The sequence below is a fragment of the Enhydra lutris genome, unplaced genomic scaffold (assembly GCF_002288905.1).
Source record: "Enhydra lutris kenyoni isolate GAN:26980312 unplaced genomic scaffold, ASM228890v2 scaffoldscaffold40, whole genome shotgun sequence".
NCBI classification, from domain to species: domain Eukaryota; kingdom Metazoa; phylum Chordata; class Mammalia; order Carnivora; family Mustelidae; genus Enhydra; species Enhydra lutris.
The window spans coordinates 4,186,701-4,212,071 of NW_019154124.1; the positions used below are offsets into that span (position 1 = coordinate 4,186,701).

General features: G+C 41.4%; 1 protein-coding gene across 5 annotated transcripts in view; it reads left to right on the forward strand.

The window, feature by feature from the left end:
- LOC111155212 (SRSF protein kinase 2) overlaps positions 1 to 25,371 on the forward strand; it is a 252,401-nt gene that overhangs the window by 202,718 nt on the left and 24,312 nt on the right. For all 5 annotated transcript variants that reach the window (XM_022515317.1, XM_022515318.1, XM_022515316.1 and 2 more), the window contains 7 exons: positions 6,155 to 6,263; positions 6,946 to 7,033; positions 7,229 to 7,316; positions 10,487 to 10,593; positions 21,690 to 21,855; positions 22,998 to 23,023; positions 24,423 to 24,669. In XM_022515317.1, the coding sequence (XP_022371025.1) occupies positions 6,155 to 6,263; positions 6,946 to 7,033; positions 7,229 to 7,316; positions 10,487 to 10,593; positions 21,690 to 21,855; positions 22,998 to 23,023; positions 24,423 to 24,669 (831 nt within the window). The remainder of the gene's footprint in view (positions 1 to 6,154; positions 6,264 to 6,945; positions 7,034 to 7,228; positions 7,317 to 10,486; positions 10,594 to 21,689; positions 21,856 to 22,997; positions 23,024 to 24,422; positions 24,670 to 25,371) is intronic.

A 25,371-nucleotide genomic window follows, 5' to 3' on the forward strand; every position in this document is an offset into this window, starting at 1 on the left:
GAAATGTCTTTTACACTTATATTTTTCTTCTTTTTAAATCTGGGTCCTAATCGGATTTACCCATTATATTAAATTTTTTTTTTTTTTTTTTTTTTTTTTTTGTTCTTTTAATCTAGGAATGAGTCCCCTCTTCTTTCCGTTCCTTGGCAACTTTAAGTCTGATGCTGTCTGTAGGTTTTTCACAGATGCTCTTCTGTTCCTGCTTTGTCCAGAATTTTGACCTGGAGTGCGTGTTGGCTATTAGGAGATTTTTTTTTTTTCCTATTTATTGAGCTAATCATATGGCTTCTAAGTTTTCATTCCTGGAATAAAACCTGCTTGGTCATGGAGTATTATCCTTTTTATATGTTATTTAATTAGATTGGATGAAATTTTATTCAGAATTTTTATATCTACATCATGGGGAAAATTGGCCTGTAACTTTCTTATATCTTTGCCAGGCTTTGGAATCAAAGTAATGCTGGCTTCATAGAATGAGATTAGGAGTATTTCCTCCTTTTCAGTTTTCAGGAAGTATGTAGAATTTTAAGTATTTTTCCTGTAAATGTTTGAGATTATTCACCAGTTCATTTTTTATGGGAAGGTTTTTAACTACGAATTGATTTTTTTAGAAACGGAAACAGAGTTTTTTAGGTATGTGATTCTTGATTGGAGCTTGGGTATGTTGTGTTTTTCGTGGTATTTGTCCATTTTTTCTATGTTTTCAAATTTATAGGTATAAATTTGTAGTATTCTCTATAGCTGTCCTTTTACTAGCTATAAAATATGTAGTGATGTCACCTCACTCGTGTTGGTAATTTGTGTTTTCTTTCTTTTGTCTGTGGTCAACTTAGTCGATTTATTATTTTCATTTTCTCAAAGAACCAGCTTTTGGTTTCACTGATTTCTCTCTTCTTATGTTTCTTATTTCACTGATTACAGCTCATATGTTTATTCTCTTTCTTTTGCTTACTTGAAGTTACATTTGTTCTTCTGTTTTTCTCAGCTGGAAACAGCTTATTGATTTGAGAACTTTTTTCTGATAATATGCATTTAGTGCTCTAAATTTTCCTCTTAAGTTTTAATGTTTTAACAACATTTCACAGATTCTGATGTTAGGTTTTCATTTTCATTTAGTGTAAAATTCTTTATAATTTCCTTTTGATTTCTTCTTTATCCCATTGGTTATTCTGAAGTGTGTTAGTTTTCCAATTTTGTGGTATTTTCTGTTACTCATTTTTAACTTAATTCTGTTGTGGTCTGGGAACACACTTTATAGTACTTGAATTTTTTAATATCTGTTGAAGCTTGTTTTTGCCTAGTATATGGTCTATGTTGGTACATGTTCTGTGTACTTGAAAAAAAAAATGTTTGCTGTTGATTAGAGTGTTCTATAAATGTCAATTATATCAAGTTGGTTGGTGGTGTATTCAAATCATCCGTAGCTTTACTGCTTTTGTATCTGCTCTATTAACTTTTGAGGAAAGAAGCACAGATATCTTATGTGATCCCAGGTGTGTCTTTATTATTGTTCTGTGAATGAATTACATATTACCACACCTTCCTTTTTTTTTTTTTTTTAAAGATTGATTGATTGATTGATTTTACAGACAGAGATTACAAGCAGGCAGAGAGAGAGGAGGAAGCAGGCTCCCTACTCAGCAGAGAGCCCGATGCGGGGCTCTATCCCAGGACCCTGGGATCATGACCTGAGCCGAAGGCAGAAGCTTAACCCACTGAGCCACCCAGGTGCCCCCACACCTTCCTGTTTTAAGACTGCATGTGTTGGAGGTGATTCTCAAGTTTTTCTTTACACCTTTTGATAGCCTTCGGTGGTTGTAGAGACAGCCTCCCCACCAGAGGCCTGAGAAACTAGTGTTGGTCCAAAAGAAATGAGTACTTAATATAGTATCTTTATTAGAAAATAAAGACTTTGCTGAAAATCCTTCCAAACTATTTTGTATAAGAGTGTTCTGAATTTTTGATTCACTCAAATTGACTCTATTTTTGGCTCAGCAAGGGAAAGAAGAGTCATCTTTATCTTTGGCCAGCAATTTCTAGCACAGCTAAGAAGGATAGTTTTAGAATTGCCTTCTTTGGAGCCTTGATAGTTGGAGTAGAGCTTTAGCTACAGTTTTCTTCAATGTACTGGAGGGATAGGAGTTGAAGAAGAAATCAGCATGTGAACTTAACTACTTAACAATCTATTTTTATTCTCTAGTATTTGTAATCCGATCTAGTATTTCTTTTTTAATAATCAGAGATAAACTTCTAAGTGATAAGTGCATGGTTTTTATATTGAATAATACAAATATTGAAGTACAAGTGTGTCAGCTAAACCCCAAGGCATGGTAATTCTCAGGTGCTTGATCCTTTCTGGTACTCTGCCTGATGCCATGAGCAGGATCTATGGGTAGCACTGCTGATAAATTCCTGCTGCCTTAAACAGCAGCAGGAGATGTCCTTACCTATTCTGTGACTGTTCTTAAGATTCCTTGTGTGCTAGACAGTGTTATCAACCATGGAGTGTCCATTGCTAGTAGTCATTGTGGTGCACACTGTTAGCTGATCTCAAGGAATTGGAGAATTAATTGGGAGAGTTACTGGAGTGTCCTTTTTCTCTACTTCTGTGGGTGTTGGGCAGGTTGGTGTGGTTTGTTAGGGGGAGTCATAGTCTACCTTCTGGCAGCATGAATATTATTTACCCTTCTATGGGAAGAGGTTGAAAAATGGTCAGAAGAGGGGCACCTGCGTGGCTCAGTGGGTTAAGCCTCTGCTTTCAGCTCGGGTCACGATCTCAAGATGCTGGGATCGAGCCCCACACCGGGATCTCTGCTCAGCAGGGAGCCTGCTTCCCCTTCTCTCTGCCTGCCTCTCTGCCTACTTGTGATCTCTGTCTGTCAAATAAGTAAATAAAATCTTAAAAAAAAAATGGTCAGAAGAGACTTTTTTCTATGGATTTGGTAGTTAGGGTAGAATATATGGAATACTGGTTTGAAATTCTGTCATATTTTCAAAATAAAAAGATAAGTGTTTAGTACTTTTTATTGTTTTTATTTATTTATTTATTTTTTAAAAGATTTTACTTATTTATTTGACAGAGAGCCCGATGCGATGCGGGGCTTGATCCCAGGACCCTGGAATCACGACCCAAGCTGAAGGCAGAGGCTTTAACCCACTGCGCCACCCATGCGCCCCATTGTTTTTATATTTGTATTAAAAAATTGCTTCTTTACCCCGTCTTGTTTTAGTTGGCCTGCTTTTAGGTATATTATTATTATTATTATTATTATTATTGTTATTTTTAATCCTCTGCTAGGTACATCATTCTTAGCTCATCTGTGGGCTCCTGAGATACCGGGACTAAACTAGTAATTTCTTTTGTTCAACTTTCAGAGTCTTATTGAGAAAAGGAGTGGCTGTGCTTACACTGTGATTATATAGGAACTAGTGCTCTTCTTGTTGTTGGAGAATCCAAGTCTGAAACATACCATAATGATACAAATTTCTTCTCTTTATGAATAATTCAACTTTTTTTTAAATTTAGAGACTTTAATATTGGGAATAATATGCAATTAAGTAGTAAATAACTTTTTTTTTTTTTTTTATCTATTTGACAGACACAGCGAGAGAGGGAACACAAGCAGGGAGAGTGGGAGGGGGAGAAGCAGGCTCTCTGCTGAGCAGGGAGCCCGATGCGGGACTCGATCCCAGGACCCTGGGATCTTGACCTGAGCCGAAGGCAGAGGCTTTAACCCACTGAGCCACCCAGGTGCCCCAGTAAATAACTTTTAATTAAGCTCTCAAGTGTTCCCCAAATACTAAGACCAGGAAATAGTCCTGCAGTTGTTAAAAATGAAATACATTTCTTCCTGGTAGACAGAGCATGGACTTCGGAATCTGACCCAGTTTCTAGCCCTGACCCTCTTACTTACTGTCTCTGAGACTTGTGCCCACTTCAGCAGTATAGCAATCACACCATCGGCTTTGGGGGGTGATTGTAAGAAATGACATAGACCTCAGTATTTCCTAAATACTTTGTGTTGTGAAATGTGACTTGATGTTTTTTTGTTGTTGTTGTTTCTTTCTTTCTTTCTTTGTTTTTGAAGAAATTATTTCATGAGCAAATATGTCTGGGATTTGCAGCTTGCTCTTTCCTCTTTGAGGTCCCACTGTGTGTTAAGACATTGGGCTCTTTGAACCCCTTGGTCAGGAAATCTGCTTTGCTTTGTTGAACTTCAAATTTCCCAAAAGGACTTCTCCCTTCTTCTCCCCCAGCCCCCACCATGGAATGCCTGCACCATATTGTAGTTTCCTTTCCTTTCTTGGAACCTGGTTTTGAAAATAAAGTGCCTAGCACAGTGCCCCTAATTTGTACTTGGAAATTTATAGGTTTTTTCCTCCTCCTTTCCAGTGTTAATTTTAATGGTTCAAAACTTATATTGTAAACTCAGAGCCCAGTTCAATTTTAGTTTAACTATTTTTTCTTCTAATTTTATTGAGATGTATTTAATAATTCAGCACTGTATAAGCTTAATATGACTTGACATATGTATTTATTGTGAAATGATTACTACAGTGAGTTTAGTCACCACCTTTTCATCCATTTAATAATTTGCCGTATTCTTAATTTATTATTTTTTAGCTCATATCTTTTACTCAGAATATTGTTAAAGACTTCGATATTAAGATCTGAGAAATGTTGATATAGTGGGAGGAGAGTAAGAAACTCAGTATCTGGTCAGATTCCTGCTTCACTAATTCCACTGAGTAACAGTTTAAAAATTCATAAACATTTGTAGTGTTATTTGAAGTTTATTCCTAGCCCTCTGAAAGATACTGAGGTATGTTAAAAGATGTGGCTTGAATACTTCTGCATCTGCTTTGAGCCTCTGAACACCAACTATCCAGGTCTTTCTTGAGTGATTTGTAAGAATTCTGTAGATTTAAAAAAATGAGAGATAACAACATTGCAGTAAAAAAGCAGATGTTAAAAGGATAAGAAGTAGGAAAGCATTGTTTGTTTTAATAAAAAAATTAAGATAGATAAAAAAAGAATAAAAGTAATTTTATACCCAGAGGTGTTTGTTGCTAACATCTTTTTTTTTTTAAATCTTATTTTTAAAGATTTTATTTATTTATTTGACAGAAATCACAAGTAGGCAGAGAGGCAGCGGGTGGGGGGGGGGGGCGGAGACAGGCTCCCTGCTGAGCAGAGAGCCCCAGGCAGGGCTCCATCCCAGAATACTGGAATGATGACCTGAGCTGAAGGCAGAGGCTTTAACCCACTGAGCCACCCAGGCGCCCCTGTTGCTAACATCTTATCCTCCTAGATTTTTCCTTGTGTGTTTCACAAAAATGTTATCATATTCTACACGCTACTTTTTAGCCTGCTTATTTTACTTCCAAATGCAAAGTAAAGGTCTTTTAATGCTGGACATCTGTGAAAGCACCCTTATCTTTCCCAAGTATCTGCCTCAACAGGGTGTCCTCTCTCTCTATCCAGCCTGTTTGTCAGCAGGGCTTTTGAGGTTGGAGGAAGTATGGGGAGAGGAGCAAGCTCTGTTGGAGGGTAAACTGCTGTACATTATATGATTCCTTATTGATTATGCATAAACTATTGGTGTGTGCAAAACGAGGTAGAGTACACACCCTTTATTTTGTTGAGTTATGTTCTACTGACCCAAAAAGATTTGTGTTGAATTTATTGCTTAAAAGAGAAGACGATGACTTGTGGAAAGGTAGCAAGCTGGTGTGTGCATATTATGTATACCTAGACTTAAATACAAACCTGAAATTATTGTTATGGGGTACTGAATGGCATGTTGTCTTTCTGAGTTAAATCAGAACGAACAGAAAGCATAATAGGAAGGCAAAGGACATTTTTGTCTTGATGAAAGATATTTTTGAGAAAAATGTTTAATTATTAAACATACTTTGATCTGATTTTATTGTTTAGAGCTTTCTTAAATGGTATCAAGAACTGACTGAAGGGGGTACCTGGTTGGCTCTGTCAATAGAGCATGTAAGTCTTGATCTCGGGGTCTTGAGTTCAAGCCCTAGGTTGGATATAAAGATTACTTAAAAATAAATAAAATCTTGAAGAAAAACTGACACAAAGGAAGAGATTTTATTACTATTTCTCTGAAATTAAAAAAAATTTTTTTAATAAAAGGTGGCTACCATCCAGTGAAAATTGGAGACCTCTTCAATGGCCGATACCATGTCATTAGGAAGCTAGGATGGGGACACTTCTCAACCGTCTGGCTGTGCTGGGATATGCAGTAAGTGTACTTTGTCATTTGTGCATTTGATTTCTGGTCTAGTTCAACCTTTATCATCAGGTATGGCTGAGGAGCACACCTACTTCTGTTGTGGTATGTATAGTACTTAGCACAGGCCTGCCTCACCCAGCTAGACACCACCCTGCATGCCATGGTCCCCCGTAAGAAGTTCACTTGTGTGTTATCTTAATATATTAACTTTTTCTGCTTTTATATCTGAAGCTTATTCATTGAAATAGCATTATATCAGACATATTGTTCTTGTGGTAATTCATCCACATCAGAAAAATATTCACATGTAAAATAATAACGTATAGGCCTTTAAAACCTGTGGTTTCTGACTTTTTCGTAAAAAAGTCATGACCCCATAGTTTGAAACCAAGCTCCTACCCAGGACACACACACAGATGGTGTGTATGTGTGTGTAATAAAACACAGGTGTTATAAAATAAGAATTACCCTTAATCTGTATGATGAACTCTGACATTTTTCTAGTCCACCTTTTATTAGGTAAAAACAAAGCAAAAAAGAAATTGTTTTGATCCATTAGCCTATTGCTTAATTGTGGCCACACAGTTTGAAAAGTACTATTTTAAAGGGAAGGTTATTAGAAGTTTCTATTTATTGAATCGATTTTATTATAATGATAAGTTCTGCTGATAATGTTAAATTTTTTTTTAAGGGGGAAAAGATTTGTTGCAATGAAAGTTGTAAAAAGTGCCCAGCATTATACAGAGACAGCCTTGGATGAAATAAAATTGCTCAAATGTGTAAGTACTACAAAAATGTGAATAATGCAAGAAGAATTAATGACTTAAAATTTTACAGAGGGATTTGTATGTTCAAATACTGAATCTTTTATTTTTAAAAACATCACTTTTACTAAAATGTTTTTGGTTGGTTATAATGGAAACAACTTTCAGTCCTAAATGGTTCTGTTCTTGAATTTATTTTTCTTTCCATAGGTTCGAGAAAGTGATCCCACTGACCCAAATAAAGACATGGTAGTACAGTTAATTGATGACTTCAAGATTTCAGGCATGAATGGAATACGTATCCTTATTGACAGTTCCTTTTCTTCCTAATGACTTTTTACTTTTAAAATATGGAAATATTTTAAGCTTATTTAAACCTCTGTTTGCTGTATCAATGTCCACATAAAGCCTCTCATCTCATTGCAGATTGTTATAAAATGGTATGCCAAAAAAATTCCCCAACTGCCACCAGTCCATTTTGTGTCTGGTGTCTCTGAGGTTGTATAACATCTTAAGCATCCTTACTGCACAGGTACTGGGCTCTTTACAGACAGCCCCTCTACCTTCACTACCAAGCTAGGGAGGGCCTTACATATGTGTAAGGGGAGAGTAGAGAAAGATGGGTTATAGTCATCTTTACAGACTACAGGGAGCAAAGATCAGTGTGTCAATAGCCAGGATCATCATCTTACCATGTTTGGCCATCATTTTGGTATTTGACCTGGTCAAACTCCAGAAGCCCAAGGACAAAGCCTTCTCCCACTTCAGATCCCAGAATGGCACCCTGTTTCTGCATCTCCTAAGCTTTAATCCTTGGGGAGCCACTTCCTTCATACCCTGTATGTCTGAGGGAGGTTCTGTATTTCTTCTAGAGATTGGACTAGAGGCTACTACTAGTAAGTACCAATGCCTGCTGATTGTCACCTTGACCTTTGCCTCAAGATTATTTTTGCTAGTTGCTGAGTGCATTTTTCCCCACTTGAAAAAAAAAAAAAGATTTATTTATGTTTTGAGCGAGTTTAAGAGTGAAGGGAGACAGAGAGAGAATCTCATGCAGGACTCCCCACTGAGCACGGAGCCCGACGCAGGGCTCTGTCTCAAGACCCAGAGATCACGACCTCATCCAAAGTCAAGAGTCACACACTCAGCCAACTGAGTCACTCAGGTGCCAGTCCCCCCCACCCCACCTCCACAGACAGAAAGAGCTGGTCCTCTGACTAGTCTCCTGCTGAATCTGTTTATTTATGGGCAGGCAGGGCGGCCCCTCTTCTTTGCATCAGTTCTGTAAGGCAGCTTATTGGGATAGCTGACAGGATTTCTTTGAGAAACTACCTGATATATAGGTAAATGGAGTGTTTGGGGTATATATATTCCAGTGGCTGTTTTTACCATTAAATAGGATGCTAGGAAACCATTATAATCCAGGTTGTCAGCGCTTTGAAGAAGATTTAGGTCATAATTTAGAAATTTTGGCCTTTGATTCTCTGTCTTTTACTAATGCTAATCCTTAGTTTGCCTTTTTTAATGATGATTTGGGAAATAGTAAGAAACTTCTGGCTTTAGATTACCTATACATAAGTCTATAATGTTCTCCACTGTAGAAATGTTTTCTTTTTTAAATTTTCATTAAAAGTATTTAAAGCAGCAGTTATTGTGATGATGTGATTTGGTAGATCCAGATATTGTAGAGAATATTAAATCAACTAACCTGCTTTAATAATCTATCTGTAGGCTTCCAGGGATGAACGATGTAGTCTCAAGAAGTTTCAGAGCCATTTTAAATCTTCCTGTATGAATAACATGAATGTGTTTGTGTGATGGACTTGGGTGGGTCACAGTCCCTGAAAGTCTGCAGCAGACTAGATTTCTATTTAAAAAAAAAAGAAACAAGAGGAGCACCTGGGTGGCTCAGTCATTGGGCGCCTGCCTTTGCCTTGAGTCATGATCTCAGGGTTCTGGGATCGAGTCCCATATTGGGCTCCCTGCTTGGCGGGAAGCCTGCTTCTCCCTCTCCTACTCCCCCTGCTTGTGTTCCCTCTCTCGGTGTGTCTTTCTCTGTCAAATAAATAAATAAAATCTTTAAAACAACAAGAAACACAACACCTCAGATTCCATAGATTTAATTCTTTGGGATCGATTGATTTATTTATTTATTTATTTATTTATTTATTTATTTATTTATTTATTTAGATTTTATTTAATTTTTTGTCAGAGAGAGAGGAGCAAGAGCGAGCACAGGCAGACAGAGTGGCAGGCAGAGGCAGAGGGAGAAGCAGGCTCCCCGCCAAGCAAGGAGCCCAATGTGGGACTCGATCCCAGGACGCTGGGATCATGACCTGAGCTGAAGGCAGCTGCCCAAGCAACTGAGCCACCCAGGCGTCCCTGGATCTTTTTAAAAATTTATTTATTTATTTGAGAGAATGAGAGAGGGAGAGAGAGAGAGAGCATGAAAGCAGGGAGGGTCAGAGGGAGAAGCAGACTCCCTCTTGAGCAGGGAGCTGGATGCTGGACTTGATCCTGGGACTCCAGGATCATAACCTGAGCCAAAGTCAGTCGCTTAACCAACTGAGCCACACAGGTGCCCCTGTAAGTGGGTCTTAAGTGCCATGTCTTATATTGTGATCCTATGTTATTGAAAACTGCCTAGAGTATTAAAGTTGATCTGGTTCTGCAATGAAAGATACTACTGAAGGAAAAGATTAAGTATCTTCACTGTGTTTTTAAATTTCTATTTTTATAAAATATATAAAATATAAAAGTGTTTCATGGATTGGAATTAAGTGTCCTCCTTGATTGCCTAAAGACAGAGTTTTTTGGGTCCCCCCCAGTTAGTTTTTATGAGGTTTCAGCCTTGCTCACTTTCATTACAACTGATGATCAGGGAGGGGTGTTGAAATGAGCAAGAGTGCAGGGAGGTGTGGGTTTACATAATGGCCAGACCACCTTGGGACTGTGTGATGCCAGAAAGCTCTTCCAGCTCCTGGGTTCACTGTGGCCACCTCTGTGTGGGGCTAGGCACATTGTTTGACGAGCATACATTGAGAAACATAGAAGATATAAGTACTTAGGAATTGTTAGAGCTATTTATTTTGGTGAGAAACAGCACATGACCACTATTACTGATAGTAGTAACGTTGCATTTTAAAGTGGTTTTTGTTTTTGTTTTTTAAGAGATAGAGTGCAGGTATGCACAAACAGGGGAGGGGCAGAACGGGATGGAGAGGGAGAGGAAGAACCCCAAACAGTTTCTGTGCTGAGCATGGAGCCCTATGTGGGGCTCGATCTCACAACCCCGAGATCGTGACCTGAACCGAAACCAAGGGTCAGACACTTAACCGACTATGTCACCCAGGTGCCCATGATGTTGTATTTTATAAAGAAAAAATTGCCAAGGGCCACAAAGTTGCTGCTTTGAGTAATTGCATCACTCCAGGAAGTGTATCTGGATGATCCTTTACCATGTCCCAGATGTCTGCATGGTCTTCGAAGTACTCGGCCACCATCTCCTCAAGTGGATCATCAAGTCCAACTACCAAGGCCTCCCAGTTCGTTGTGTGAAGAGTATCATTCGGCAGGTGAGGTTCTGAGGGCAGTCCCTATCCTCTCCTTCCTAACTGGCTCGACTTTCAACGAAAGCTCCTGTTCTTAAATACACACACACACACACACTCGTACAAATATAATCCCTGTTTCATAAATACATACGTGTATAGTACAGTGTGTAACATGTTGAACTTGTTAAGTCAACTTTATAGGTATTTAGTCATGTGCCATCCTGTCTTGTACAGAGGGCAGTATGTAAGTGTCAGGCATGCATTTCTTTTGGTGTACTGACCTTTTTTTAAGGTAAGTGATACGGCATACTGAGAAATTGTTTTATCTAATATCATTACTGTGAAATGTCCCACTTAGTTCCTTAGAAAATAATTCAGAAGAAATAGATGATTTGTGTTCTTTTACTATTTCTATGTCTCTTTGGATGGAGGCTAAATGAAAGGTAATATAAGGAATGTTGAGGTTATATGTGGAGTATTATGTTAGATTTTTACTCTGTTCATTTGCCTGGACAGAAGGAAACCTTTAGCTGGGGTCTGGTTCAGGGACGATGTTCCAGCAAAGATTAATAGAATGAAAGTCTACACATGTGGAAGATCTCCTAATTAAAAAATTTACCAGATTCAGTTTTCTGCATGGAATACATCAGTCTGTATTCCTCATTGCCCTTATAGCCTACATTAGGAAAGTTGTGGATATGCCTTATTCTGAATTACCTGTTCTGGTATCATGGACAGTTGCCATGGACAATTCTGCAGAGTAAGTGATATATCAGGGGGTTTACTTGGTTTGCTCAAGAAAGGGCTGGGTGATTTGGCGCCCATCCCTTGCCCATTTAGGTCCAGAGCTTAAGCTGGTGCTTGGGGTTGGTGGGGGAGGTTTCTAGACCCAAAACACAGGCCTCCGTCTACAATTCTTACATAGGAAAAGAATCAGGGAATGATTCACAATTAAAGAATTGTGAATTCAAGGGCTGGGCACCTACAAAATAACCTTCCACAGATGGTATTTGCATACATGCACAGGACTAGGTTTTTAAACCCATTTTATGAAGATTCTGGAGCTTAAATTGGTTTGTGAAAGCATCTTGGATTTTGCTTTTGAAATTGTATATAGGTAGCATTGCTTAGTCAGCCTGAGTGTTGTCATTTATCTTTGTTTCTTTGCATTGCAAATTGGCAGCTTGTCTCTTAGCATTATACATGTCCTGTGAAAGGAGATGCCGGAGAGAGAAAGACCCTTTGCCTTGGCTTATCCAGGGAAATCCTATTCTGTGCACAATATTATGTTGGGTACATGCACATGCCCTTTGTGGACTTGTGGCCAGCTCTGGATTAATAATACTGTCTGTTCCCTTTTAGATTTTAGATAGTAGCATTTTAACTTATTATTTTAACATGGCTAGTATCTCAAACCAAAAAACAATTTCCCTTTAACAATGGCATTTAACCTTTATTGGAATTTTTTGATCCCTAAATGACACTTTGGTATTTATAACTATTAGTGGCAACTCTGAACTCTAAAAAGTCATCTTGTTAAAACTCCGAAAAAATGTCTTATCTCTTGATAAATCCTGAAAATATTAAGATTTACAGATTCTAACTAAAAGCAGATAATTTGAGAAACCCCAGCTTGCATCTATTTCACTTAGGTCTGTCATCCCCTGGAACCTGGTACTTTGAAAGCTGTCTGTGGCTGCCTGAGGTCACTGACCACAGCACAGCTCACGCTGGGCACTTAAAAGACATGACTTCGCAGATGAGCCGTTTATACTTATTTTGTGTTCCTGAACGGGGAAATAAAATGTGGCCTTTCTCAGCAAGTGAAAGAGTCTGTAAATCTAAAGATGAAATTGTTGGAGTTTAATGAAATTTTCATGGGTCCTTGCCCAATGAACAAATGATTTTAATGAGTGTGTAATTCACATACACTGAGCTTTGCGGACTGAGAGCTCTTACAGCATTTTATTGGTCTAGAAAAAATTCAAAGTGAAATTTTCATTTTCTGTACTTAGTTATTATAGGAAATATTTAGTTTTGCTTTTAGTGTGACCCCACCTTTAATTTTATGTAAGAAAGCTGTCGATTCTGGAGTTCTTTCCCTAAACTTGTAATTTTCAAAGTAGTAAATTGTTATCTATCCAGTTAATAATCTATATCACCTGGAATTCCCTTTATTTCTTTAGATACAGCCTATGGATTCAATACTTTTGACTCCTAGGTAATAGCGGGACAATCCTTTATAAATAGACCTCACAGTTTCAGTGCTTCCTGGAACAGACAAGGTAGACCAGCTTTCTAATACTCTGTCACTATGTGGCCTCCCTTGTCTTCGAAGTCAGGTGTGGCTGACCCCGTTCCAGTCCCCCATCGTCTGTAACTTGCCATGCTTCACTGGTCGCCTGGCCCTCCTTTCCTCCTGTGCTGTGCCTTTTACTCCTGGTCTTTCCCTTTCCAGCACCACTGTCCTTAGTTCAGACCCTTAGCCCTCCAGCCAGTACCTTTTAATGGGCTTCTCTCGACTCTCCCAGATGCCTGCGCATCCCTACTCCATTTCCTTGTGCCAATTTTTATCTCCTTTCCATTGGCAATTACCTTCCAAAACAAAACTTTGCTTTGAAACCTTTAGTGGCTTTCCAGTGCGTGTTGTCTGAAGCTTAACGTTTGCTTTCAGGAAGCTACATGTGGTGGGAGAATGAACTTGGGTTTTGGTGTCAAGATGTACCCTTTTCTAGCTTGGAACTTGAGCTAAGTTCCTTAACCTCCTTAAGCCACAAGTTCATCATGAATAAAATGGGAATAATAAAGATACCTTCCTTGTACAATTGTTGTTACATGTAAAGGGATGCTACTATTAATTATCACAGATTTTTATTCAGTGCTACTTAGTATGTGCCAGGCAGCATTGTAAGTACTTTGCAAATTTTAATCCGTTGACTCTTCACAGTAACTCTGTGAAATAGGTATTTTTACCCTTCTGATTTTACAGAAGAGGAACGGAGGTGTGGAGAGTTTAAGTAACTTTCCCCCAGTCAGGAAGTGACTTAAACAAGTAGTAAGCTGTGGAATGGGCATTCGTACCCAGAGCATTTGGCTATGGAGGTTTTACCTTTAGCGTTTGCCAAGCGGCATAGGGTACCTTTAGAATTGTACTTGGCCTAATGTCCAGTAAAAGTTAAGTCACTATTCTTCCTATGAAACTATTTAAGGTTTTTTGCCATCTGGTATCAGCCCATATTTCCCCTTGCAAATCCCAATTCAGCTTTTATCTCCTGGCAGGTAAATGTTTTCCCATTAAAAATCTTTTAAATAGGTAATGCATGTAAGTGTTCTAAATGGTTACGTCCTTCTGGCACCCAGTTTCTCACCCAGAGTCAACCAAGTTACCAGTCTCTTATGAATGTTCAAAGATGCCCGAGCATTTATAAATACATGCAGATTTACCTGAGTTTTTATTCATGAATTTTTATTAGTTTCATTTTGTACGTATTTTAGAGGAAGCACTCACCTGGCCATTTTTTAGCTGCACATCTTTCATCATTTCTTTTGTCTTAGGCTGCCAAAAATACCACCCTTTCTTTTCTACCCATGCTTTGAAAGACTCAGCCTGTTTCCATGATGAAGGCTTCCCACACTGCCCCGGTTAGGAATGCTCTTTGTTGCCGCCTCAGTCTACCTGCACTTCCATTTGGGCCTTTCCTGATGATCACAGCATCTTCCTGCATGGGCCGCAGCCCCGTAGCCCCGGCACTACTCACATTTTGGACTGGACAGTTCTTTGTTGTGGGGATCTGTCTTGTAGGATCTTCACCAGCATCCCCTACCCTCAACCAACTAGATGCCTGTATCAGCCACCACCACCCCAGCTGTGATGGTTTTAAAGGTCTCTCAACTTTGTTGGGTGTTCCTGAGGAGGTGGAATTCCCTCTTGGGAGAAAACCACTGGGATCGGGGAAGGTACCCCTGCTAGGTGCCTTGCCAGTAGGCCTCACTTCACATTATACCTTTGGCATGTACTGTTTTGTGACCCTTTTCTGGTGATGTAGCCTCTGTGAGCCTGCTTTTTCTCCTTTGTAAAGCTGGGATGGTAATAGGTAATTTGTGGAGTTAACACGGAGGGACTGTGGATTAAGCGTCCGGCGTGGTGACCAGCGTGAAGTGCCCAGTGTGTCCCCACCTGCGTGCGGGTTTCTGGAGTTATGAGTTCTCTGTGACTCCTGTGTCTCTTTGGAGCTTCCCTCGTGCCAGAGGTGGTCAAAGAATGTTTTTAATATGCTCTTTACTTAAATGAAAGCAGTATACATTCCTCTTTTTATTCTACAAAATGGCTCACTTTCTGTGATTTATGGACTTGTAGACCAGCATTACCCCTAGTTTGTATTTTAAAAGTAATGACATAATTGAATCATCTGTCTTTTCAGGGTTTCCCATGTACTGTTGTCAGTCCGTTGGTCAGTTCTGAGCTGTCCTCGTGTAGTCCTGGTGGCTTGTGCTGGGGGGAAGAGGCCCGTGCTGGTGGTGTCTGGCAAGCTCTGTGCGGTCTCTCCCAGGCTGCTCTGGCTCAGGCGTGGAGGCTTGTGTTAGTCTGTCCACCCCCAGCTTTCCGTGCTGCTTTTGAAATCGGCTATAGTGAGGTCTGGTTCATGTCTTGCTCTTCCTTCTGCATCCAGGAGAAGAGACGGGTGCTCGTGTTGGCCGTGTTTATTGTGGAGCGTGGAAGGTGCGGCTTCTTTACATACTGCTCTCCTCTCGGCCTGGCTTTGACTTGCTTGTACGTTGAAGGGGTAGCTGATATTTTACTTTTTAAAACCTTACGGTTTAGTTCATTACCCTTTATAGGAATGTGAAAGGAAGAAAGGAAGTGGCTTCTTGGTAAGGGCAAGGCCCTGATTTTGGTGACTTTGCTATGGTACTGGAAAAACTAGCAGTTGCAGCTTGTAGCTCTGGATTTTTAAATTTTTATTACTCTTTTGGGATGCCTGGGTGGCTCAGTCCATGAAGCGGCTGCCTTTAGCTCGGGTCACGATCCCAGGGTCTTGGGATGGAGTCCTGCATTGATCTTGCTACACAGGGAGTCTGCTTCTCCCTCTGCCTGCTGCTCCCGCTGCTTGTGCTTGCTCTCTGTGTCTCCCTCCCTTTCTCTCTGACAAATAAATAAAATATATTAAAAAAAAATTCTTACTACTCTTTTCTATAACTGTTACCATCACTAGCATTGACAGTACTCTTTGACACCCCTCTTTTTGAAGCGCTGATTTGAATTCAGGTGGTGTAATTCCAGAACCCATGCTCTCAATTGCAAGGTCCTGTGAAACGTCTACATGGAAAGACCTGGGAGCATTTAGGTGATAGCACGTGTTTGTGAAAAGTGTGCCTTTGGGGGTCTGTTTGTGGTAATTCTTTGCCTTAATAGTAGAACTAGCAATTAGAGTATTTAAAAGAATAGTCATCAGGTGTTACTTACTAAGTGATTTGTAATTGGTAATATGTGCTGTGCTGTTTAGCCAAGGGGGCTTGTGCAATGCAGTGCTTTTCCACACCCCGCTTCTGTGGGGTGGGGATTCTGGGGGCGGATGAAGAACCGGGCCCTGCTTGGGCAGGATGAGTCGACTGTTAGCACTGAATGCCTTTGTCTACACTGAGTATCTGTTGACCATTTCATTTATGTCCCTGCTCCTAGTTACCCGTGAATTTATGATCACTGAGCCAGGAATCAATGATAGAACAGAAGATTAATTTTAAGTTGGTAAACATTTTTATGTTCATTGTGGTGGTACATATGGTTCTGTCCTAACTCGGAATCTTTCTCTGAAGGTGGGTCCTCATCTATGAAATGGGGTGAGCCTCTTTCCCAGCGCAGCGCTCTGTGGCGCCCTCTACAGGGCACGGAGGCTTTCTCTTTTCCTTCCGACCACGTTCAGAACGGCTGCAGGGTTTTCTCACGGATTCTCAGTAGTCCTGAGTTAGAACATGGGGCAGGGGTGCCTGGGTGGCTCAGTGGGTTAAAGCCTCTGCCTCACGATCCCAGAACCCTGGGATCGAGCCCCGCATCGGGCTCTCTGCTCGGCGGGGAGCCTGCTTCCCTTCCTCTCTCTCTGTGTGCCTCTCTGCCTACTTGTCTATCAATAAATTAAAAAAAAAAAAAAAAAAAAGAACACGGGGTAGAAGGTTGTTTTGTGTCAAAGGAGACAAGCACAGTGTCCACTGAAACTTGTGTGTGCGTGCACACCCACCCTTTCCACCGAGTGGGGATCCCCACACTTCCCCATTCAGTTTAATTGTCAGAGTTGGGGGCGCCTGGGTAGCTCAGTGGGTTAATTGTCAGAATTGTCAGAATCAGCTTGTAGGGTTTACCTCATGTCTGTTCAGTGAAGAAAAGAAATCCAGTGGGAGCCTTAGCTTTCCTAGTAGAAAGTGTCCAGGCCTGAGGAGAATCATCAGGTGTGCTTTCCTTCACACCACCCGGTGTTAGTATCTTGTCGAAGGGCTCCTGCGTGGGCCAGCCCCTCCTGCTGTCTGTTGGCCCGGCCGCTGCATAGTAAGGCCTTACAGAGTAAGAGCCCAGCCAAATCTCCTCGCCCTGTGTCCTTTGTTCAGGTGTGGAAGGAAGAAAGTCCCCATGTGGTGACCAGAGTCAGAAAATAATTTAGAAAGCTGCTCTCATTCTGTTTCTCTTTACAGTTTAGGATTTTGAAGGAAGCTTCATTTTCTGGGGAGTGAGCAGGGCCCAGAAGACATCTTTGAGGGAATTTCCCACATTCCTCTCAGCTCACTCTTGCTGTTGTATCTGCAGCATCATGGGACTGTTGTAGCATGCTGCAAGAGGAGCAGCTTTATGTCAATCACACCAGCAGCAGACCATCTCCACCATCTTCATAGGTGTACAGAGAGAAACCTAAGGGACTGTCTGACCAAGCCCCTTACTTTACAGATGAATTTGAGGTCAGGGAAGGGGACTTGCTTGAGCCATAACTAGTTAGTATCTGGAGCAGAACTGGGGGCTCCTGGCTCCCAGGCCTGGGCTCTGCCTTCACTGATAGGCTGCTAGCCTGCCCGTCCAACTTCACAGAACTGGCCCCTGCTTCCGAGGGTGTGATCCAGCTCCTCTAAATGAGGTGCAGCCCTGCCCCAGGCCCGGCTGTGCTCAGACTGGTCTCAGCGCTCCTGGCGGCTTAGATTCCAGCAGCCAGTTGGCAGGGTTCTCTGCAGCCTCTGCTGCCTCCTGCTGATGAGGCGAAGTATTTTTTAGGCAAGAAAGAAATATACTGGGCCTGGCAAGTGCTGGAAACACAGAAAATGAGTAAAGGCTCCTTTTAACTCTGTTTTTCAGATTTTGCAAGAGGAGCTCTGTCCTTGGGCATGAAGCTTGATTCACTGCTTTTCTCTTATTTTGCATCATCTTAGTTATTCTGCATAAATGGTTATGAGATTGCCCATCATTACTGTTTATTCTGGATTCTGGGGTGCTTTATTGCTTTAAACTTCACTGGCTGAGAAGAGAAATGCTATTTTTTAAAATAGCCATTCTTTTTAGTCTACATCTGGAGATTTTATAAAAAAATTATAGTTCGGGATTAAATTAAGGCGTTAGAATTTCATTGCTGGGATGTACCACAGAATTTATCAGGGATAACCCACTCTTAGGTGGGAGAAAGAGACTCAAAAGTTTAATAAGTGACTTAGCAAAGTTAGAGTTATTTTGTTGATGTCAATATAAGTGTTTTGACTTAGTTCAGTTCTCCCATTATTGAGCATCCTGTGAGCTAGACCTTCTTTTTTTGTAGATTTTCCATAGAGTAACTCTTACCATATTTCTACTTAGTAGCTACATTCCTCCCATTTTTTAATGTGAAAATGGAGGCTCAGACAGTGTGCGGACCTTGCCCAATGAGTGTGTGATGTAGCCGCAGTCTGGGAGTGGGTGAGTCCCAGGGTTGTGTTTTAACACCACACTGTGCTATGTCTGTCAGTTATTTCCTTTAAGATTTGCATTATCTTAATTAACATACTTAATCTGTCTCAGCAATCCATTCTTCATCTGTGTTCATCATTAGACATTATAAGCTGTGCTTCTTAAGGAAAGGTAACCCAGTGGCATGCAATTGCAAATATTTTAAAAATCTGGAACCTTAACTTCTTGCTGAGAACACTGTGTTCATCTCAAGTGCCTGCTTTTCATTGGGAACTCATGAACACATCTGGATGCTGGATCACATTAACTCTTACTTGTGTAGCCTCCCACACAGTAAGACAACCAGACCATCACAAAAGAGCTCAGGTTGGAAAGACAGGAGTGACTCAGGCATGAAATGGTAGTGAGAAGATGCTGACATTTTTACTTTGAGTTAATATTTGATCACTGAAATGCAATTTCAGTTGGAATAAATTTAAGCTGTTTAAAGTTTCTCAAAAATCTTGTTCCTTTGCCTCCATAGGTTAGAAATCATTACTGTTCCTGTCCATTAATTTCTTGCAGTTCTCGGAATCTCTCTTGTTATTCAAATATAAAAATTCCCCATATTATTTCATTTTGAACAAAGAAGATGTATGAATGTCAGTGAATAACATATAGGCATCTGGATTATAACCTAATTCTTTATAGAAACGTATAATGAATTTTTCTTCCTCGTCCTTTGATGTTTTAAACATAATTTAATAGTTCTAATCGCAGTACCATTGCAAACATTAAATATTAATTTTCAGGCAAAAAAACAAAAACAAAAAACCAAGTGCCTTACCTTCTGTTATTATGGTTTTATCTGTTTCACTCTTTTGGTGTTTACTAGGAACTTATTTGTTATGCCCATGCTCATCTTGGTTTCTTTCTTTTTTTTTTTTTTTTTAAAGATTTTATTTTATTTATTTGACAGAGTTGACAAGTAGGCAGAGAGGCAGGCAGAGAGAGAGAGAGGAGGAAGCAGGCTCCCCGCGGAGCAGAGAGCCCGATGCGGGGCTCGATCCCAGGACCCTGAGATCATGACCCGAGCCGAAGGCAGAGGCTTTAACCCACTGAGCCACCCAGGCACCCTCTCATCTTGATTTCTTTTCGGCCAGTCCCTTTCTTCCTCCTGGCATAAGACAGTAAGCTCTCTGAGGACAGAGGGGCTCTAAGCCCCGGGAGACAAGGAGCTTTGTTTGTTGCTGTGTGTCAGACACCTGGAATTAGGTGCCTGAGCTATTATAGGAGCTTGAATGGTGCTTGGTCAATCTTCCCTTCCCAGAGAAGGTTACTTTAGATGAGTATAGAGATTGTCATCCTGTTTATGAGATGGGTTTTTCCTTTTCTCATTTTCCTTGTGGAACCTCTGCCCCCTCATTTCCCAATGCTATTGTCTATTAAGGTTGCTTAGCCATTTACAGCAGACAGAAGCATGGGGCTGTTGGGGAGAACTTTCGAGAGTTGGAAACACATGTGTCTGCTTCTTGTGTTTTTCCCACTTCCTTGTCTGTTGTGGACAAGACCTCTAAACGATTTAAAGTGTATGATGATATTTATTTATTTACTTATTTTTTTTTAAATATTTTATTCATTTATTTGACAGAGAGAGATCACAAGTAGGTAGAGAGGCAGGCAGAGTGAGAGGGGGGAAGCAGGCTCGTCGCTGAGCAGAAAGCCTGATGTGGGGCTTGATCCCAGGACCCTGGGATCATGACCTGAGCCGAAGGCAGAGGCTTTAACCCACTGAGCCACCCAAGCGCCACTATGATGATATTTATTAATTGCTAATATTTAATATATAAATATTATATATAGAATTTATAATGTACAGGAACATGATGGTAATATTTTAAAAATATATATATATTTTAAAGATTTTATTTATTTATTTGACAGAGAGATCACAAGTAGGCAGAGAGGCAGACAGAGAGGGGGAAGCAGGCTCCCCGCTGAGCAGAGAGCCCTATGCGGGGCTCGATCCCAGGACCCTGAGATCATGACCTGAGCTGAAGGCAGAGGCTTAACCCACTGAGCCACCCAGGCACCCCTAAAAAATATATTTTTGTTGATGGGAAGAATTGAAAGAATTCCTCTCTAATGGAAAGAATTCCAGAAATACTGTGACCTTGTATCTAGGTCACTGCACTCTGTAAGTTTTGTGGGTTTAGTTTTCGTGGATATTCTGGTCCAGCAGTTTCTTTGGGTTTGGTGCTCTTGTGTGGTCTGGATTCCACAGCTGTTTAATCCTCCTTTCTAGCGCTATTAAAAATTCATACACATCATTAAACATCACAGAGATGCAGATCACACATCACACCCACCAGGGTGACTAAAATAAAAAGACAGATAACGAAGTGTAGGCCTTGACGCGGAGGGTGGAACCTTCCTACGTTGCTTGTGGGAATGTGATGAGGTGCGGCCGCTGTAGAAAACCAGAGTTACCCTGTGACCCAACGGCTGTACTCCAGGTATGCGCCCCCCCCCCCAAAATAAAAATGTGTGTGTGCAGAAAAACTCCTACGTGAATGTGTAGAGCAGTACTGTCTATAGGAACCAAAAAGGGGAAACGATCCCAATACCTATGAGTTGAACGGCTCGACGAGATGCGGCATGGCCAGTGGAGTATTACTGGGCAATTACAGGAGCAGAAGGAGGTACACGCTATGCAGGGGCAGACCTTTACAACGTTACGCCAGTTACAAAAGACCACTTTATAGATCCCGTTTATATGAAGTGTTCACAGCCAGCAGGTGTGTGCAGATAGAAAGTAGACTCGTGGTTGCCTAGGGCTGGGAGCTGAGAGGAGAGGGAGAGTGACTGCCCGTGGGTAAAATGTTTTAATTTACATAGTGGTGATGGTACACATCTAAAAACCATTGAATTGTACACCAGAAAGCGTGAATCGTATGTAATTTACATTTCAAGAAAGTTGTTACAAACAAACTATATGTGCAGGTGTGCTCGCTCCCATGAACGTAAAGAATCACCAGAACGATGCACATCGGTAGCTCATGGGAAGGTACTGGGCTGCTCTGCGGGCCGGGGCGGGGGCAGATTTTTACGAAGCAGCCTTCATGCCTGTTGTATTTGGTGCCACGTGATTATGTTACCGATTTTACAAATGTTGAACAACGAAGGTATTAATAACTCCTGTCCTCTCTTGATTTACTCCGACCAGGTCCTTCAGGGGTTAGATTATCTGCACAGTAAGTGCAAGATCATTCACACTGACATAAAGCCAGAGAACATCCTGATGTGTGTGGATGACGCGTATGTGAGAAGAATGGCAGCCGAGGCCACCGAGTGGCAGAAAGCAGGTGCTCCTCCTCCTTCAGGGTCTGCAGGTGAGGGCGCCGAGCTGGCTGGTTCCAGTTTGTCTGGGGGTATCGAGAGCTGGCAGAGCTGCACACTGAAGGCAATTGAGTCAAATGTGTACCTCGTAGGAACTTTTGGAAGAGTCTGATTGCTAGACATCACGAGACCTTTTTTGAAAAGGAAGATGCCCCAATTAAATTCTGCTTTAATATTTGAGTTGCTTAACTTTATCCTCCCTTGAAAGAGCGTTTGAAATCTTACGAGCTGCTTCATCTACGTTGGAACATTGTCTTATGCTGCGCACTCGTCTTTGGTGGGGTGCACAGTAACAGCTTGCTTGTGGCAACCTGTAGTCCTCAGAACTGTTCTCTGGTTTGTTAGAATGCTTCCTAGCTTCTGGTTAGTCATCGATCCGAGTCTAACTGGAGGTTTGGAATCGGTTACAAAAGACTTAAGGGTGGGAGAAGGCCAGCTGCCTTGAGTATCGGCATCTAGAGTTTTCCGTCTGGTTTTGACGGAGTGTAATGGCTGTGGGGACGCAGGGATCACTCTCGCCATCTCTTCACATGATTTGCCCCCTGGTGTGTTGTCAGGCAAGAGTGTCGCTGAGGGGCTATGGTCGAGTGACTCACCTGGCTCTCAGGAGAGGCACTGCCTCCTCGTCTTGTTTCCCACTAGGGGGTTGTTTCTTAAAGATGCCCGCAAAGACCAGTCATGGCATTTCTCGAATATTTGATTTATTTCCACTGCATAGACTTGCCAACTAGTTTTCAAACACAGATGTACATCTCCTAAACTGTTCATTTTATTGTCAATAAAACAAATTTAGTTAGATGACTATGTGACATTTGTGAACTCTTATCTGTTTTCTTAAGTTACCAGTCAGAGTTTAGGATTGACCTGTTTTGAAATGAGTGGGTATTTAATTTTTGATAAATAAGAGATGTGCCTTCATAGGAACATCGGCTGCTGTGCCTTTTCAGAGCCTGTCATTTAAGTTGGGTCAGCTTTCTTTAGATCTCGATGATGAAGAAGCTCTGATGTTTAGCTCCTTTGATGTTGGATAGCCATTAAAAGGCAATAATTGCTTTCATTTTACAGTTCAGGTTACCTGCGTAAAGATACAGATCTGTTTTCCTCTAAACATTCATTTTGTCTCATTTTGTTTTAGTGAGTACGGCTCCGCAGCAAAAGCCCGTAAGTACTTACCTGTACGCTTGTATTCACCGTTGCGTCAGAAGCAGCTGTTCCTTACCGAGCTTTTCAAGTTACAACAGTAGTCTCTGCTTTTTTGCAACAGTTTTTCATTTAAGGTGGTTTGGGGGGGAATGGTTATACCTTGTTTTGTTATGTTCTCAATTGTAGATGTTTAATACATAGTAATGCAAAAGACAGGCGTGTTTGTGTGTATCCTTGAATCTATGAGACTTGCTATTTCAGTAAGTTGAAGTGATTATGATTTTTAGAGTTGGTGTCGTTCGAGCTTTTCCACGTTTGATCTTCATTTTCCCTGTGCACTTTCTGGGATGCCGTTGGCTGAGCCTGGTGAAATGTGACATGATCTAGATAGAGCTTGAAGTGTGATTATTATAAAACCCTTAACATTAGTTCCGATTTGCCTCTAAGATACCTACTTTTCTGAAGCTTATACTCCCAGTTTGTTTTCCAGCCCGTAGTTAAGTATGGAAGAGTATTGTCTGTGTGTGGTATGAAACAAGCTACTTGGAATGAAATCTTGCCCAGTGTCCCTCCACCTGCTCAGCTCCAGTAGAGGATAGAATACGTAGATCTTGAGTTGGCGAAATTTTGAAAGAGCTTTATGAACCAGAAGCATTTGAAAGGAAATGTCAAGAAATTGAGCTTTGGAATGAAAGTCCCAGGACCAGAGGAAGTTGTGATACTTCCGCCACCCGGCTTGCTGAGGTGCCAAGTTGTTGCCTCCAGGCCTGTGGTGGTCTGAGCCCCTTGTTTTGAGGATTGGTTCTGTGGCAAGACTGGAGGCTGTCGTTGCTAGCACTTGCCCAGTCATGTGGCCTGATCGGAGGCAGGCCAGGCCTGTGGCTTTGTCTTTTTCTCCTTGACTTGGTGTGCTGATGGCTGACCGTTTCTGCGGTCCTGGCTGTTGGTAGCAGCTCAGCGTGTGAGACCCAAACACCAGCAGTGCTGTAGACAGAGCAGGGCACCTGTGTCAGCAGGCAGAGAGTCAGGGACGACAGGAAGGAGAGGACATACTGTTAGTTTGTGTGGAGGTAGCGGGAGATAGAACTTGCCGGAGGTGGTGCTTGTTCAAAGGCCAGAGTGTCTCAGCATTTTCTGTTCTTAAAGTTGAACTGAAACAGACTTCTGGGAAGGGAGCCTTGTGTCCCTCTGAGGGCAGGGCCTGCTAGTAGCCCCGTTACTTGATGTTAGGCTTGTTTTTTCTGGTTTCACTGTAACCACAAGCACGACATGGCTGTCGTGTCTGGGCATTTGGTGGTCACGAATAAGCCCCGAGGAAACAGGACTTGTCCGTGTTTGCTGTGCCGCTGGCGCTGGACCTCTCGTGTAGTGCTTCCCCAAGAGGCAGACTGACCTGTGGCATTTTCTTGACATGTAGATAGGAAAAATATCTAAGAACAAAAAGAAAAAACTGAAGAAGAAGCAAAAAAGGCAGGCTGAGTTACTGGAAAAGCGCCTGCAGGAAATAGAAGAATTGGAGCGAGAAGCCGAAAGGAAAATAATAGAAGAAAACATCACGTTGGCGGCACCTTCCAATGAACGGGACGACGGGTATGGCCCAGAGGGCAAACTCAAAGCTGCCGGCTTAGAGGACGCGGCCGAGGGCGAGCCCACCAACGACAATGGTCAGTCTGCATGGGGCTTGCAGCTCCCTCCCTGGGCTCCCGCTGGGTCATCGCACAGGCTCACTTGTGCTCCTCCTTCACATGCCAGGGTGATTCTTATCAGCTCGCGGTTGGGGAATATGGGAAACCAAACCACCTGCCACTTCATTTGTAAAATGAATGCCAGAAATATGTTAGTATTTCAAAATAGTTTTTTAAAAATGGAGAAAGTTTGACACCATGTCTTGATTGTGCTAATGATTGTTCTTTATTTTGTAGTTAACCTTTAACCTAACAGTAATGTACCCACAGACATTTTCAGAAGGTTGTAGAGGAGAGGGTAGAAGTGGAAAGGCACCTCTATTTATAAATAGTCATTTTTCCCCAAATCTTTTTCCTAATAAGAGTTAGCCAGTCATTTACTAAATGAAAAATAAGATTTAGAAAACCTCAGATCTTACCCTGAGAGCCAAGAGGCCTTTTGCTCTGTAGTACATAAATCAAGCAAATCCAGGGGCCCCTGGCTGGCCTGGTAGCTGGAGCATGTAACTTGATCCTCAGGGTCATGAGTTGGAACCCCATGCTGGGTGTAGAGCTTACTTTGGGGCGGGGGTGGTGGATGGGTGGAGGGATTAAGTATATTAAATTAAGTACATTCAAAATTGTCTCTTGTTGGAGGAAGTATGTGCTTAGTGCCACTGTGTTAAGGAGAGTGACACATTC